Here is a 16,382-nt window from a genome sequence, read left to right on the forward strand (position 1 = left end):
AAAGCTTAGAAAGTTTAAGCCAAGATTTAAGCCAAGACAGTCTGATTCTTTTTTTTTTTCAGGGTAGACAGGTAATGCACTGACATTGCAACAAGGTTTGAGGGTGGCACATCTCACACACGGCCGTGAACACCCAGTCATCATACTCACGAACTACAAAAGGATCAAGGCAGGCTGATTCTAAAGCCAGGATGTTAAACACTCACCCCACCTTCCTCCCAGTGTAGCCCCTATGGCATGGTAGATAATTTGGCTATGCAGAAAAAACATCAAATTTGGTCTGGTTCTCAGGGAGGTTATAATCTGGTTAAGGAAGGCAAGATTTATACATGCAAAACAATGAGTAAATGACAGGAGAGGGATCAAGTACTAAATTGCATGTTGCCATTGTATTTGTTTTCTATTGCTACGTAACAAATTACCACAAATGTAGAAGCTTTGGAGCAATACCCATTTATTAGCTCACGGTTCTGTAGGTAAGAATACAGCTATGGCATGGCTGGGCTTGTGTTGACTGGAGCTGCCAACAATCTCATCTGGGGCTCAGGGACCTTTTTGAAGGAGTTAAAATATGCTATCCTGGAATACTGATTATTTAAGTTAAAGGCACTTGAAAAACAGCAGGTGCAAAAAGATCGCTTTGACCTTCATGCTGTTTCTTAAAAGCAGAAGATTAAATTCCCATGTGAAAGACGCCCTCCCTATACTAGTAAGATGCAACATCCTTGCCATCAAGGACGAGAAAGTTGAGGTCAAGGAAATTCTGTACAAACAAGCCTTTCTCTTCCTAGCTATTTTCGTACCCTATTTACTATCCTAGTGCAAGCCCCTTCGCCTTACACATGTTCACAGTTTACTATTGCGTCCAATCCAGAATGGAAGAAACTGACAAAAACTGCTTCTTTGGGTCTTCATTATTTTAGGAGGACTCCTGTAAAACATCTGTAAAGAAATGTGTATGCTTTTTTCCTGTAATCTATCTTATCTCAATTCTCAGGACCGTAAGAGGATGGAGGTGGTTTTCCTGCTCCTATATCTTCCAAGCTCACCGCTTGATGGCAGAGTTCAATTCTTTGTGGTTGTAGGCCTGAGGTATCTTTTTCCTGTGAGTTGCCAATCAGGGACTGCTTTCAGTTCCTAGAGGTTGCACTTCTCCATCTGCAGTTGACAGTGGAGGTTATTTGCTTTCCTCTAGGTCAGCTGGAGCATTTTTCTGAGTGTTACTTCTGTTACCGGCCAAACTTTCTGCTTTGTTTGTTTTGCTTGTTTGTGTTTTGAGACAGAGTCTCACTCTGTCTCCCAGGATGGAGTGCAATGGTGCGATCTTGGCTCACTGCAACCTCCGCGTCCTGGGTCCAAATGATTCTTGTGCCTCAGCCTCCCAAGTAGTTGGGATTACAGGTGCATGCCACCATACCAAGCTAATTTTTTTCTATTTTTAGTAAAGACAGGTTTCACCATGCCTTGGCCCAGCTGGTCTCGATCTCCTGACCTCGTGATCTACGTGCCTTGGCCTCCCAAAGTGCTGGGATTACAGGCGTGAGCCACAAAAGATGCTTGCTTTTTTTTTTTTTTTTTTTTTTTTTGCCACGTCTACTGCGAGAATGAAGACCATTCTCAGCAATCAGACTGTCGACATTCCAGAAAATGTCAATATTACTCTAAAGGGATGCACAGTTATTGTGAAGGGCCCCAGAGGAACCCTGCAGAGGGACTTCAATCACATCAACGTAGAACTCAGTCTTCTCGGAAAGAAAAAAAAGAGGCCCCGGGTTGACAAATGGTGGGGTAACAGAAAGGAGATGGCCACCGTTTGGACTATTTGTAGTTATGCACAGAACATCATCAAGGGTGTCACACTGGGCTTCCGTTACAAGATGAGGTCTGTGTATGTGCACTTCCCCATCAACATCATTATCCAGGAGAATTGGTCTTCTGTTGAAATCCGAAATTTCTTGGGTGAAAAATACATCTGCAGGGTTTGGATGAGGCCAGGTGTTCCTTGTTCAGTATCTCAAACTCAGAAAGATGAATTAATCCTTGAAGGAAATGACATTGAGCTTGTTTCAAATTCAGCGGCTTTGATTCAGCAAGCCACAAGGTTAAAAACAAGGATATCAGGAAATTTTTGGATGGTATCTATGTCTGAAAAAACCAACCATTCAGGAGGCTGATTAATAAGATCTAAGAGTTGTCCAGCTACAGAAACAAGATGCCGGATGCTTCCTAAGACCTATATGTGATATTTAAATGATACAATAAAAGACCTATTGATTTGGAAAAAAAAAAAAAACTACAAAAAAATTAGCCAGGTGTGGTGGTGTGCACCTGTAGTCCTAGCTACTTGGGGGGCTGAGGTGGGAGGATCACTTGAGCCCAAGACGTTGCAGTGAGCTGAGATCATGCCACTGCACTCCAGCCTGGGTGACAAAGTGAGACGCTCTCTCAAAAAAAAAAAAAAAAAAAGATTGCGTGAAAAAAAGTTTGTGTATGTACACATATAAATCATAATAAATCATCCCATTACTGGGTATATACCCAAAGGATTATAACTCATTCTACTATAAAGACACATGCACACATATGTTTATTGCAGCACTATTTACAGTAGCAAAGACTTGGAACCAGCCCAAATGCCCATCAATGATAGACTGGATAAAGAAAATGTGGCACATATACACCATGGAATACTATGCAGCCATAAAAAACGATGAGTTCATGTCCTTTGCAGGGACATGGATGAAACTAGAAACCATCATTCTCAGCAAACTAACACAGGAACAGAAAACCAAACACCGCATGTTCTCACTCATAAGTGGGAGTTGAACAATGAGAACACATGGACACAGGGAGGAGAACATCACACACTGGAGCCTATTGGGGGATGGGGGGTAAGGGGAGGGAGAGCATAGGACAAATAGCTAATGCATGTGGGGCTTAAAACCTAGATGACGGCTTGATGGGCGCAGCAAATCACAATGACACATGTATACCTATGTAACAAATCTGCACATTCTGCACCCGTATCCCAGAACTTAAAGTGTAATAAAAAAAAAATCATGGCCGGGCGCAGTGGCTCACGCCTGTAACCCCAGCACTTTGGGAGGCCGAGGCAGGTAGATCATGAGGTCAAAAGATCGAGACCATCCTGGCCAACATGGTGAAACCCCGTCTCTACTAAAAATACAAAAATTAGCTGAGTGTGGTGGTGCACGCCTGTAGTCCCAGCTACTCAGGAGGCTGAGGCAGGAAAATCACTTGAACCTGGGAGACGGAGGTTGCAGTGAGCCAAGATCGCGCCACTGCACTCCAGCCTTGTGACAGAGTGAGACTCCATCTCAAAAAAAAAAATAATAATAACTCAAACCTCACAAATTGAGAAAAATTAATGATTACATGGTATTTAGATAATCAGATAGTAATTTACAAAAAAATTAGATTTATAATTTCCATCAAAATAAATGCCCATTAAATTTAAATTTAAATTTTAAAGATAAATTTAAAAACGTAATCACTAAAATTGGTAGAAGAGAGTTGTGGGTCTTTGGGAAAATGACATCATCCTAAGATCTGAAGAAGTGAAAAGATGATTATAAAAGAAAAAAATCAGACTTGCCTACAGAGACAGTTAAAACTTCCATATAATAATAACAACATTTAAAAGATTAAGGAGAATTTTAACCACATGGGGTAAAAAGATTAAGATCTATAATATTTAAATGCATATCCAATGCTGCAGATGAGGGCCCCAAGAGAGATAATGGACAAAGGACATGAATAGATTGTTTAGATGACAAGTAAAATAAAATAGAAAAAAAAAAATTAGGGCAAAATGGCCAAACTTCCTGATCAAATAAGTGCAAATTAAAACTACAAAATGAGCCATATTTCAATAAAGAAAACATAAATTTAAATTATAATACCCAACCTGGAAATGCTTCTGGCACTCTGGCATTCATACATTATTGGTAGGGGTGTAATTTGGTAAAATAATTTGTATAAAACAATTTGGCAAAAATGTCCTTTGATTTAATACCTTCACTCCATGAAATTTGTCCTAAAAGGATGGTTCAAAAGGAAAAAAAATAGTCATGATCACAAGCATTTTAAGCAGCACATATACTAAAATTGGAACGATACAGAGAAGATTAGCATGGCCCTAGCCCAAGGATGAAAAAATAAAAATTAAAAAAAAGTAAAAAAAAAAAAAAATGCCGTGTTAACACTGACAAACTGGCAAGGACAGAAAGAACATGCTTACCTAAATTATCAGTGATGATTATACCTATCAAGACCACTTAATACGGAGGAACGTGTTCAAATGTGTTAAGTGAAAAAGTGTAGCCACACCAGACCAATCTGGTTCCACTTTTATGTAAAAAGATGGAGAGCTGTTTTTCGTTTGCCATGGTCCCTCAAGTCATGTGACCTCAGCATGCCTAGATGAACCAAGCCTGCAACCACAGGAAGAACCTAAGTGCTTGGGCTGAGGAGTGGGATGAAATTAAGAAGGGGACACTGTATGGCAGGATCCAGAATCCAATCAGATTGAGCTCTGGCATTACCCCATGGCCACATCCAGTCATATCAAGTATCCCAGCATCACCTCATTGCAAGATCCAATCAGGTTACACCTCATTACCGGACCCAGCCCCCAGCTTGGGGAGGCACTGCATTGGGAGCTATCCCTGGTATTCTCCTTACTTGACTTGTTGCAAGGAATAAAATCCCTTGCCAAATCCTCCTTCATTGTCATCATCAGGCTGTCACCTGTCAAGTGACTGAACCCACCCATTGTGTGGGTAAGAAAAGGATAATAGAGAATTCTGCACGTAGTATGATTCAAAGTAATTCCTGTGGTGTTTGTGAAGCTGTGAGAAAAACAGCACTTTTGTATATTGTCACTGGGGATACAAACTAGTATAATCTCTTGGGGAAAGCAATTTGCAATAGGAGTAACACATTTAAAATGTGATTCATTTGAGGATCCCACTTCTACGAATGTATCCATTACATATACTCATACATATACACAGACATATGAACATAAAATGTATTGCAGAATTCTTTTTTTTTTTTTTTTTTTTTTTTGAGACAGAGTCTTGCTCTGTCCCCCAGGCTGGAGTGCAGTGGCATGATCTCGGCTCACTGCAACCTCAGCCTCCCAGGTTCGAACGACTCTCCTGTCTCAGCCTCCTGAGTAGCTGGGATTACAGGTGCACATCACCACTCGCAGCTAATTTTTGTATTTTTAGGAGAGACGGGGTTTTACCATATTGGTCAGGCTGGTCTTGAACTCCTGACCTCAGGTGATCCACCCACCTCAGCCTCACAAAGTGCTGGGATTACAGGTGTGGGCCACCGCACCCAGCCCAGAATTCTGGACACAGCAAAAAAGACTATACAATAAAAACACCCACCAGTTGGTGACTGATCAAATAAATCACATGAGGAACCTCCAGTGGGATACTATACAGCTGTTAAAAAGAACGAGAGACAAAGTGACATGTTCTGATTTGAAACAAGTGCTAAGATGGGTTTTTAAGATTTTTAAAAAAGGTTAAGATTCAGAATAGTGTGGACCATGTGCCCCATTGTGTAAAAAAGAGGTTAACAGAGTACTTGTAGATGCTTAGAGAATCCTTGGAAAGATACTGGTAACAGAGTGAGGCTCGGGGTATAGCTGGTTGTAGTGACAAGAGAATGGAGGTCTGAACTGAGGAAACTTTTCACTCACTGTCCTTCCATTCTATCTCATGCACATGGTAAAACAATCTTTTCCAATGAAAATAATCAACAAAGGTAGTCTGAAAATATATATATTGCAAATGAACATAGATTAGAAGGAAACAGAAAAGTTATATCTGTTGAGTTAGCATGATAGAGCTGTAGGCACATGGTCACAGATTAGATCTTAACATAGAAAAATTAAATTAATGGAGAATTAGTGTAGGCGAATCACAAGTTGTTCTTTTCTTTAAAATGCTGTTTTAATGTTGCCATTGAAATAAATAAAAATTAGTGTGGGAGGAGAGACGGGGTATCTGAGGAATTAAGTGATAGAATTATAAATATGTTGTTCTAAAATGAATAAACAGGAGAAGAACGAGCCACAGAGAGCTTGCAAATGGTCTAGGGAGCAAGCACTCAGCAAGAGGTGCCAGTGCATCTGTGCCTGGTAGGGTAGCTGGCCAGGACACACTGACTCCTCTCCTTGGGAACTCAAGGGTCAGACCTAGAGAACAAGAGAGGAGAAACTAGGGTGGAGAAGTTGGAAGGTCTGGTTTGCAGATCCCAAAGAAAACCAGTTCTCTGGGGAGGATGGGTGGCAGGCACAGGGTGGATGAGAGACATCTAGATCCTGTAGATCTCAAAAGAGACACCTTCCCTAGGAGGACAGGGCTAAACTCTCTACTTGTGAGATGACTACTTTCGAAATTTTGATTTTTTCATGCCTGTCAGTAAAAAACGAAAATTGAGAGGCTGGGTGTGGTGGCTCACGCCTATAATCGCAACACTTTGGGAGGCTGAGGAAGGTGGATTGCTTGAGCCCAGGAGTTCAAGACCAGCCTTGGCAACATAGCGAAACCCCATCTCTAAAAAAAACCACAAAACATTAGCCAGGCCTGGTGACACGCACCTGTAGTCCCAGCTACTCGTGAGGCTGAGGTGGGAGGATCACCTGAGTCTGGGAAGTTGAGGCTGAGGTGAGCCATGATCGTGCCATTGCACTCCAGCTTGGGTGACAGACACAGACCTTGTCTAAAAAAAAAAAAAAAAAAAAAAAAAAAATGGCCAGGTGCAGTGGCTCACGCCTGTAATCCCAGTACTTCGGGAGGCCAAGGCAGGCGGATCACCTGAGGTCGTGAATTAAAGGCCAGCCTTACGAACATGGTGAAATCCTGTCTCTACCAAAAATACAAAAATTAGCCAGACGTGGTGGTGTGCGCCAGTAGTCCCAGCTACCTGGGAGGCTGAGGCAGGATAATTGCTTGAACCCGGGAGGCAGAGGCTGCAGTGAGCCGAGATTGCACCACTGCATTCCAGCCTGGGTGAGACAGTGAGACTCTGTCTCAAAAAAAAAAAAAAAAAAATATATCTATATATATATAGATAGATATAGATATAGATAGATAGATAGATATGTTTAACCTGAAGTGCTTAATATTTTAAAAGCTATGTAGTTAAATATACTTCAAGATTTTCAAAAACTTGGTTTAACATTTTGGGATGTGATAATCCAGAAGTATAGCTTCAAGTAATTTCATAACAAATGGGTGCTTTTTTTTTTTTTTTTTTTTTTTTTGAGATGGAGTCTTGCTCTGTTGCCCGGGCTGGAGTGCAGTGGTGCAGTCGCAGCTCACTGCAGCCTCTGCCTCTGGATTCAAGGGATCCTCCCACCTCAGCCTCCCAAGTAGCTGGGATTACAGGGATCCACCACCATGGCCGGCTAATTTTTGTATTTTTAGTAGAGACAGGGTTTCACCATGTTGGCCAGGCTGTTCTTGAACTCCTGACCTCAAGTAATCTGCCCACGTCAGCCTCCCAAAGTGCTGGGATTACAGGTGTGAGCCACCACACCAGGTTGGATGCTTTTTTTTTTTTTTTTTTTTGAGATGGAGTCTCACTCTGTCGCCCAGGCTGGAGTGCAGTGGCGCGATCTCGGCTCACTGCAAGCTCCGCCTCCTGGGTTCACGCCATTCTCCTGCCTCAGCCTCCCGAGTAGCTGGGACTACAGGCGCCTGCCACCACGCCCAGCTAATTTTTTGTATTTTTAGTAGACACGGGGTTTCACCCTGCTAGCCAGGATGGTCTCGATCTCCTAACCTCGTGATCCATCTGCCTCGACCTCCCAAAGTGCTGGGATTACAGGCGTGAGCCACGGCGCCCAGCCTGGATGCTGCTTTTAACAGCTGCCATAGCTGAAGATACCTCACAAGGATACATAGATTCAAATGGAAGAAATATGTTAGTGGCATTGATTATGATTTAATCAATCATAATAGTCATTTTCCAACCCTATCCACCACCTGTGCTTTGGTTTTGGTTGAAATTGTGCATTGACTTTGTCAAGTTTTTCTTGCAAACTCTGAAGCTACTGTACTTTTAATAGTTTTTAACATATAGCTCCTCTAAAATTCTTTGGAAGATTTAAAAATATAAAATTTTGCTCTGAAGATTTTAAAGATGCATCTGAAACTTTTTGTTGGCAAATGTTAACATTTTTGTAAAAAAAAAGAAAAGTCATATCACTATGGAAACATTTCCTAATATCCATCTTGAAAATGCCCTTTGCATAGCATGACTTTCTTTCGAAAAGTAGTTCTTATTTATTGTTACAACACCATCTTTACCTTGGAGAGACATGTGTTTGTCCTTGCAAAAATAGCCTCCAGGGAGGCCACTGGGAACTACTGTACTTGGCTTCAGAGATAAGGTCCTCAAATTTGAATCACCTATCTTTTTCGTAGAAGAAAAATCCCAGCCATCTTTTTTTTTTTTTTTGAGATGGAGTCTGGCTCTGTCGCCCAGGCTGGAGTGCAGTGCCGCGATCTCGGCTCACTGCAAGCTCCGCCTCCCAGGTTCATGCCATTCTCCTGCCTCAGCCTCCCGAGTAGCTGGGACTACAGGCACCTGCCACCACGCCCAGCTAATTTTTTGTATTTTTAGTAGAGACACGGTTTCACTGTGTTAGCCAGGATGGTCTCGATCTCCTGACCTCGTGATCCGCCTGCCTCAGCCTCCCAAAATGTTGGTATTACAGGCATGAGCCACTGCGCCTGGCCCAATCCCAGTCATGTTTAAGTTCTATTACTCTAATAAATGCTTTGTTTAGAAATAAACATCAAACCTCTATGTAGTAAGATATTTTCATCATCATTCCCTGAAATAGGCCAAGAGGATGAAATGGCTGAATCAATTTCATGCTCTTGGCCTATTTTTGTAACCTTACCTAAATTAAAAAAAAAATTTTATTTACACATTTAAGTTTTTACAAAATTTTCAGGGTTCATGTGATTATTTAATACATTCATATGTAAACCGAAAATAAAATTCTAAGCCCTCCAACTGACTAAGTGGACCCTGCTTCTTGGCCAAGGGGATTCCAAAGTAAACCTGAGAAACTGGTTCAGGCCATGACAGGCAAAAAGGCGTAGGACATGCCTCATTATATTCTCTTCCCTTAGGAATTCAGGCACAACAGACCAGCGTTAACATTAAGATAGAGACTTCAAGACAGACAAAACAGACTTTTTGTAGCAGTAAGACACCAGATGCTGACCTGACTCTAGTATAGCATCACATGACAGACAGCAGGCGCTGAAAGAAATTGAAGCATTTTATTCCAAAATATATCTCTTTGACATATTTTGAAACAGCCCTGCAAAGCTGTCTCTTGTGGGGAAAATCTACATCCTATAAAGGATCCCCTTCCTTTCCCAGGTCTTTTGCTGATCCAGGAGAGATTTAACTAAGAGTCTAGCACCTTTTACAATCTGATTAAGAGACATCTGCCACCCATTCTTTTTCTTTTTTTCTTTTTTGAGACAGAGTTTTGCTCTTGTTGCCTAGGCTGGAGTGCAGTGGCGCGATCTTAGCTCACTGAAACCTCTGCCTCCTGGGTTCAAGTGATTCTCTCGCCTCGGCCTCCTGAGTAGCTAGGATTATAGGTGCCTGCCACCACATCCAGTTCATTTTCTTGTATTTTTAGGAGAGACGGGGTTTCATCATGTTGGCCAGGCTGGTCTCAAACTCCTGATCTCAGGTGATCCACCCACTTTAGCCTCCTGAAGTGTAGGGATTATAGGCATGAGCCACCGCCCCCGGCCTTGCCATCTATTCTCTCCGAAGCCTGCTACCTGGAGGCTTCTTCTACATAGGAAGAACTTTGGCCTCCACAACCGCCTATCTTAACCCATACACTCCTTTCTATTGATTCCAGGTCTTTTTTTCTTTCCTTCTTTCTTTTTTTTTTTAGATGGAGTCTCGCTGTCACCCAGGCAGGAGTGCAGTGGCACAATCTTGGCTCACTGCAACCTCTGACTCCCAGGTTCAAGCGATTCTTGTGCCTCAGTCTCCCAAGTTGCTGGGATTACAGGCACCCACCACCTCGCTTGGCTCTTTTTTTTTAGTAGAGACGAGGTTTCACCATGTTGGCCTGGCTGGTCTCGAACTCCTGACCTCAGGTGATCCACCCGCCTTGGCCTCCCAAAGTGCTGGGATTACACGCGTAAGCCACGACACCAGGGCTAATTCCATGTCTTTAGATAATAACTCTTTCAACCAATTGTCAATCAGAAAATCTTTGAATCCACCTTTGACCTGGAAGGCTGTCCCCATGTTGATTGGTGTCTGTTTGTAACTTCTGTCCCCTTAAAAGGTGTAAAATCAGGCTGTAACCTACCTACCTTGGGTACATGTTTTCAGGACCTTTTGAGATTATGTCTCAGGCCTTGGTCACTCATATTTGGCTCAGAATAAAACTCTAAATATTTTACAAAGTTTGACTCTTTTCATCAACATATAATTTGTAAAACTCAAATCAGTGTAATTGGGATATCCTGAATTCCTTTTTATTCTAGTTAAAGCTACTTGTTACCTGATATAATTTTCCCATAAACCATTGTTTTAACTAACAAAGGCATTGAATTTTGAAAAATACATCTTTTCTGGTACCTCTTTCTTTTAGTGACCTCACAAATAAATAGGTCTATTTCATTATTGAAACAGACACAAGCAAATATTCTTTTTTAAAAATCTTTTTTATTTAAAAAAGTTTTTACAAAAATAGAGATGGGGTTTCACCACGTTGACTTGGCTGTTATCAAACTCTTGGGCTCAAGTGATCTGCCCACCTTGGCCTCCCAAAGTGCTCGGATTACAGGCATGAGCCACCGTGCCTGGCCAGAATCAAGCAAATACTCTTAATTGGAACATGTGCGAAACAGCAGTACTTAAGTCCAACTGCCCAGCAGATCTCCCCCACTACACTCTTTCTTTGAAACTTCAGCAATATTTCTGTGCATCTTCCACATCTGTGGATCTGTGCATCGGAATTTGCTGACAAAACCGTACATTTTATTTTGCAGCTATATTGTTTTCCATGTATTATTTTAGCTATTTTGACCACATCAGGAAGGCTGTTTTTCTACTGGTATGTAGCTTTTTACCTTAAGCAATTATGTTTTTAAAAACCCTCAAAACAGGCTCTTAAATATTCAGTTTGCTAAAATCCTGGACTAGATTTAGTAACACGTAATTTTAAACACTGCTAAAACATTTTAAACTATTTGTATTCACGTTGTGAATATTTAGATTTTTTTTTTTTTTTTTTTTGAGACGGAGTCTCGCTCTGTCGCCTAGGCTGGAGTACAGTGGTGCAATCTCCCCTCACTGCAAGCTCCACCTCCCGGGTTCACGCCATTCTCCTGCCTCAGCCTCCCGAGTAGCTGGACTATAGACGCCTGCCACCATGCCCGGCTAATTTTTTGTATTTTTAGTAGAGACGGGGTTTCACCGTGTTAGCCAGGATGGTCTCAATCTCCTGACCTCGCGATCCACCTGCCCTGGCCTCCCAAAGTGCTGGGATTACAGGAGTGAGCCACCGCACCCGGCCGTGAATACTTAGATTTTAAATATCTTGCTAATTATGATGGTCTCATATCGTCAAGTATTACCATAAGGCACAATCTATGCTTAGGATGAGGTTTTTCTTTAATGCTAGTGGTTGTAAGTTTATATTTCACATAGTCTCCTGATGAATTTTATGTTTTTGTCTGACTTCTCAGTCTACGTAGATTGTCACTGTTTTACTTCATAACTAGCACATGGTAGCAGGAAGAAAAGTGTTAACCCAGTCATTTCTTACTGTTTGCTTACACCTGCATTAATTGTAGTATTTTTAGGCCGGGAGCAGTGGCTCACTCCTGTAATACCAGCACTTCGGGAGGCTGGGATAGGAGGATCTCTTGAGGCCAAGAATTTGAGAACAGCCTGGACAACATAGTGAGACCCTCATCTCTGTATATTAAAAATAAAAATAAGAAATTTCTTTAGTTTTTCTGCCCATTTGGTAAAGGTTAACTCAGTTAAAACAAAATAATTTAATCCATAAACCCGCTTCATCAGGTGACCCTACATAAACTCCAGTCCCTTGACATAAGCCCAAAGTGGATTAAACAGGCCAGGCACCATGGTTCACACCTGTAGTCTCAGCTACTTGAGAGGCTGAGATAGGTGGATTGCTTGAGCCCAGGAGTTCAAGGCTGCAGTGAGCTTTGATTGTGTCACTGCACTTCAGCCTGGGGGACAGAAAAAAAAAGAGGGTTGTATATTAACCAGTGAGGGGGCCTTTGTGGACCTTCTCCCCTTCCCTCAGCATATGTCATGGACTACACAGAAAATGGGACTCTCTGACATTTGATTGAACAAGGAAGCCAGTGTCAATCCATATCTAAATTATTGGTCAAACTCAAATTTTTTTAAAGATAAAAAATTTCTGGGGATACTGATAATTTTTCCTCTTACCCATGGATCTTCTCAGGCTTCTCACCTTAGCAACCACCATTCTAGAGCATGAACCATTTTCTGGTGACTTCTATGTAAGTTCTTTCTGCCCATTACACTGGTTCAGATGAGGACTTCACAGGAGTGGATATCTGGACTAAATAAAACCCTTGAGTCAGGGAAAAACCCAGACTTGCCATGGAATTTAACAGAGACCTGTACTTAACAGAGCTTGAATTTTTATTTATTTATTTATTTATTTTTGAGACAGAGTCTCACTCTCTTGCCCAGACTGGAGTGCAGTGGCACGATCTCAGCTCACTGCAACTTCCACCTCTTGGGTTCAAGCAATTTTCCTGCCTCAGCCTCCCAAGTAGCTGGGATTACAGGCACGCACCACTACGCCTGGCTAAATTTTGTATTTTTAGTAGAGATGGGGTTTCACCGTGTTGGCCAGGTTGGTCTCCAACTCCTGACCTCAAGTGATCCACCTGCCTTGGCCTCCAAAAGTGCTGAGATTACAGGCATGAGCCACCATGCCTGGCTAGAGCTTGAAATTTTAAGGCTATCCACTCCCCTCGACCCCATAATAGTTCAGGCCTCCTTTCAGGAATATTTGTGAAGATACATTTGTGATTCCCAAGGTCAAAATTTCTTAATAAATCCCAGCCTCATTTAAACTGATCAACCTTATAGTCCAGCCTAAGGGCTGGGGAGACATGCACTTCAGCTATGGAACTAGCCCAGCCTTCCTCCCCAAAAGGAAATGGCTAAATTTAAGTCAGAGACATTGCAAATGATAGAATCATCTTTCCTTTGGTGAACAAAGAGCCCTGAGGGATGAGTCAGCTATTATACCATCACTGCAGACCTGGCATCCAAGTTTCTGTGACTCAAAGATAAGAGATCCATACAATTCAACATTGTTGCTCCATATAATTCAACATTGTTATTCCAAGTTATCAAAAAAGCCACTAGTAAGGCCAGGTCTGTAACAGCAGCACTTTGGGAGGCCGAGGTGGGTGGATCACTTGAGGTCAGGAGTTCGAGACCAGCCTGGCCAACATGGTGAAGCCCTGTCTTTACTAAAAATACAAAAAATTAGCCGGGCATGGTGTGCACCTGTAGTCCCAGCTGCCTCGGAGCTGGAGGCAGAAGAATTGCTTGAACCTGGAGGCGGAGGTTGCATTGAGCCAACCAAGATTGTGCCATTGTGCTCTGTCCAGCCTAGGCGACAGCGAGACTCTGTCTCAAAAAAATAAAAAATGAAAAGGCCACTAGTATCAGAGCTTCAGAACATTTTAAACAAACTCTCATCCTCAAAATCTTTGGAGAAAGATCACATCTCAAAGAAGAATCCCATGAAGAAATCTATATAACTGTTTAAAAGCTTTGTTTCATTTTACATTGTACAAGAGTTATATATTTGGGTCCTTAAATAGCAGATATTGTTGTCCTCCAGCAAGAGGTCACCTTTTGATATTGGTGCCCTCCAACACCAGAAGATGCAAGCGCAAGTCTGTTCATTTCTGTACTCGGCAAACCCAGGTGGAATGGGAGTGAAGTTCATAGGAACGGCTCACCTACTCATTGCAGTCGGTTACCTGCCTCTGCTTCCACAGTAACTAAGAAAGGGCCAAGGGCCAAAACAGGTGCCAAAGCCTGAAGTTCAAAAATCTCTGGAGGCGGCCGGGCGTGGTGGCTCAAGCCTGTAATCCCAGCACTTTGGGAGGCCAAGGTGGGCGGATCACAAGGTCAGGAGATCGAGACCATCCTGGGTAACACAGTGAAACCCCGTCTCTACTAAAAAAATACAAAAATTTAGCGAGGCGTGGTGGTGGGCACCTGTAGTCCCAGCTACTCGGGAGGCTGAGGCAGGAGAATTGCATGAACCCGGGAGGCAGAGCTTGCAGTGAGCGGAGATCGCACCACTGCACTCCAGCCTGGGCGACAGAGTAAGACTCCATCCCAAAAAAAAAAAAAAAAATCTCTGGAGAAGAAAAAAAAAAAAGCCATTTTGAGGGCATTTGGTGCTCAAAACGAGAGAATAAAAATGTTCATAACGTATTTAGTACCTGGACACAAAAGATAAAGTAGAAGTCAGGATTGCTGAAAATGGCCCGGGGGTGCCTATAGAAGGGTATGAAGTTGGACCAGTAACACTATAACCACACTAAGATGCTTTTATCTTTCTTCTCTGTATGGTTTACAATTACCATTACAATTCCCGAAAGTAGTGCTAAGAGTTTAAAAGCGAGTGTCTTATGTAGGTATTTGGGTTTTCCATCTTCCATGGCTCAAGTTAATCACCCAGGGGCTGTGCTGCCCCCATTCAGAAAGGTTGTGACCAGGGTACCAGAGGAGGAGCAGGTCACTGGGATAAAATTAAAGAGCATCTCTGGATCTGGCTCTGAAACCTCAATCCTCTTTAAATGATGGAAAGTCGCTCTTTTTATGGAATCTCTTCCCTCATAAAAACAAGTGGACCCTGAAAAGCAGCTGTGCATGTGGCTTTCAACAATGATCTGTGGGCTGCGACGGAGGGTGTGGCCAAGTTTGCCAGTTTTCTGGAAGAACCCACCCCACTGGCCATTGTAGTGTTGGAAATTGTCTTGCTGCTCACGCTTTCCTTAAAAGGCTTCTGATTCCAGAACAGAGTTAGAGAAGCTGGGAACGAATAACTCCCCTCTGTCATCCATCACCAAGAGCTTAGCACAGGTGGATTTCTCAGATCAGCTCCTCATTCATTAGTGCGACGCCTGAGGGCCGAGGCTGTGTGTGTGAAGGGACTCGAATGGGGCACCTCCCAGGGCCACAGGAAAAAACACCAGTCACAGACAGGAGAGGATAGCTCAGATGTTGCCATTCAAGAGAGAGCTCTGAAGGCTGAAAACATCAGCCAAACAGCACGGCGGTGAAACACACACAGCCTGTGAATAATAAACTGGACTGGGGCTCCCAGCACTTTCTCTCACTGTGCTCGATTTCAACCACAAGATGGCAGGCGACAGCCCTCAGATCCTCACAGCTTGTCAGATGGCACTCCCAAGAGGTGAGGAAAGCAAGCTCCCACTGTCCTCTCCAATGGCCATCGCCACACTCTTAGGAGGCAGCTATAAGCTACACTCTTGTTGAGATGGAAGGTTCTAGATGTAACTATCCATTTTCAGAACAGGTAAAAACATAAATTTTCTATGTTTTTATGTAAATAATAAACTGTTAAAAAACCATCCTAATTTCATTAGTTATTTTTATTATTATTTTTTTTTGAGACGGAGTCGTGCTCTGTTGCCCAGGCTGGAGTGCAGTGGTGTGATCTCAGCTCACTGCAACCTCCGCCTCCCAGTTCAAGCGATTCTCCTGCCTCAGCCTCCTGAATAGCAGGAACTACAGGTGTGTGTGCCACCATGCCCAGCTAATTTTTTGTATTTCTAGTAGAGATGGGGTTTCACTATGTTGGCCAGGCTGGTCTCAAACTCCTGACCTCAAGTGATCCACCCGCCTCAGCCTCCCCAAGTGCTGGCATTACAGGCATGAGCCACTATGCCCAGCCTCATTAGTTGTTATTTATGATGTTAAAGAAAACATTCTAGAATTTGAGTCAGAGGGCATGAATTCTAGGCGTCACTCTTCTCTAAGATGATACTTGACCCCAGGAAACCACCTCCTGAAGCCTCAGTTTCCACCTTGGTAGAGTGAGAAAACAGGACTTGGATGAACCCTGGGATACCTTCCAGAAACCAAGTCCTGGAGTGAAACAGCACGTGGAGACAGCAGTCTGAAAGGAATGAAGCGGGTCACGAACAAACAGTCCATAATGCTTCATTTACACTTCATCCTTGGGGAATGGGCTGTTCCACATGGCAGGTTTTCCA

At 42.7% G+C, this 16,382-nt stretch overlaps 2 protein-coding genes, 1 non-coding gene and 1 pseudogene across 10 annotated transcripts in view; 2 read left to right on the plus strand and 2 right to left on the minus strand.

Moving 5' to 3' along the window:
- Positions 1-16,382, minus strand: part of PDZD2 (PDZ domain containing 2) — a 472,210-nt gene that overhangs the window by 286,919 nt on the left and 168,909 nt on the right. The gene's annotated exons all lie outside the window — the stretch shown is intronic.
- Positions 62-165, minus strand: LOC112209367 (small nucleolar RNA U13). The gene has a single exon (XR_002944104.2). It is a non-coding gene; the product is annotated as a small nucleolar RNA U13 (small nucleolar RNA).
- Positions 1,605-2,174, plus strand: LOC107974776 (large ribosomal subunit protein uL6-like). Its single transcript, XM_054685118.1, has one exon. The coding sequence runs from the start codon at positions 1,605-1,607 to the stop codon at positions 2,172-2,174; it is 570 nt and encodes a 189-aa protein (XP_054541093.1).
- On the plus strand, positions 4,102-4,197 carry LOC112209301 (U6 spliceosomal RNA; annotated as a pseudogene).

Source organism: Pan troglodytes, chromosome 4 (genome assembly GCF_028858775.2).
Source record: "Pan troglodytes isolate AG18354 chromosome 4, NHGRI_mPanTro3-v2.0_pri, whole genome shotgun sequence".
NCBI lineage: Eukaryota > Metazoa > Chordata > Mammalia > Primates > Hominidae > Pan > Pan troglodytes.

Excerpts from the sequence above, each read along its gene's own strand:
- LOC107974776 (XM_054685118.1), top strand. The coding sequence starts at position 1,605 with ATGAAGACCATTCTCAGCAATCAGACTGTCGACATTCCAGAAAATGTC.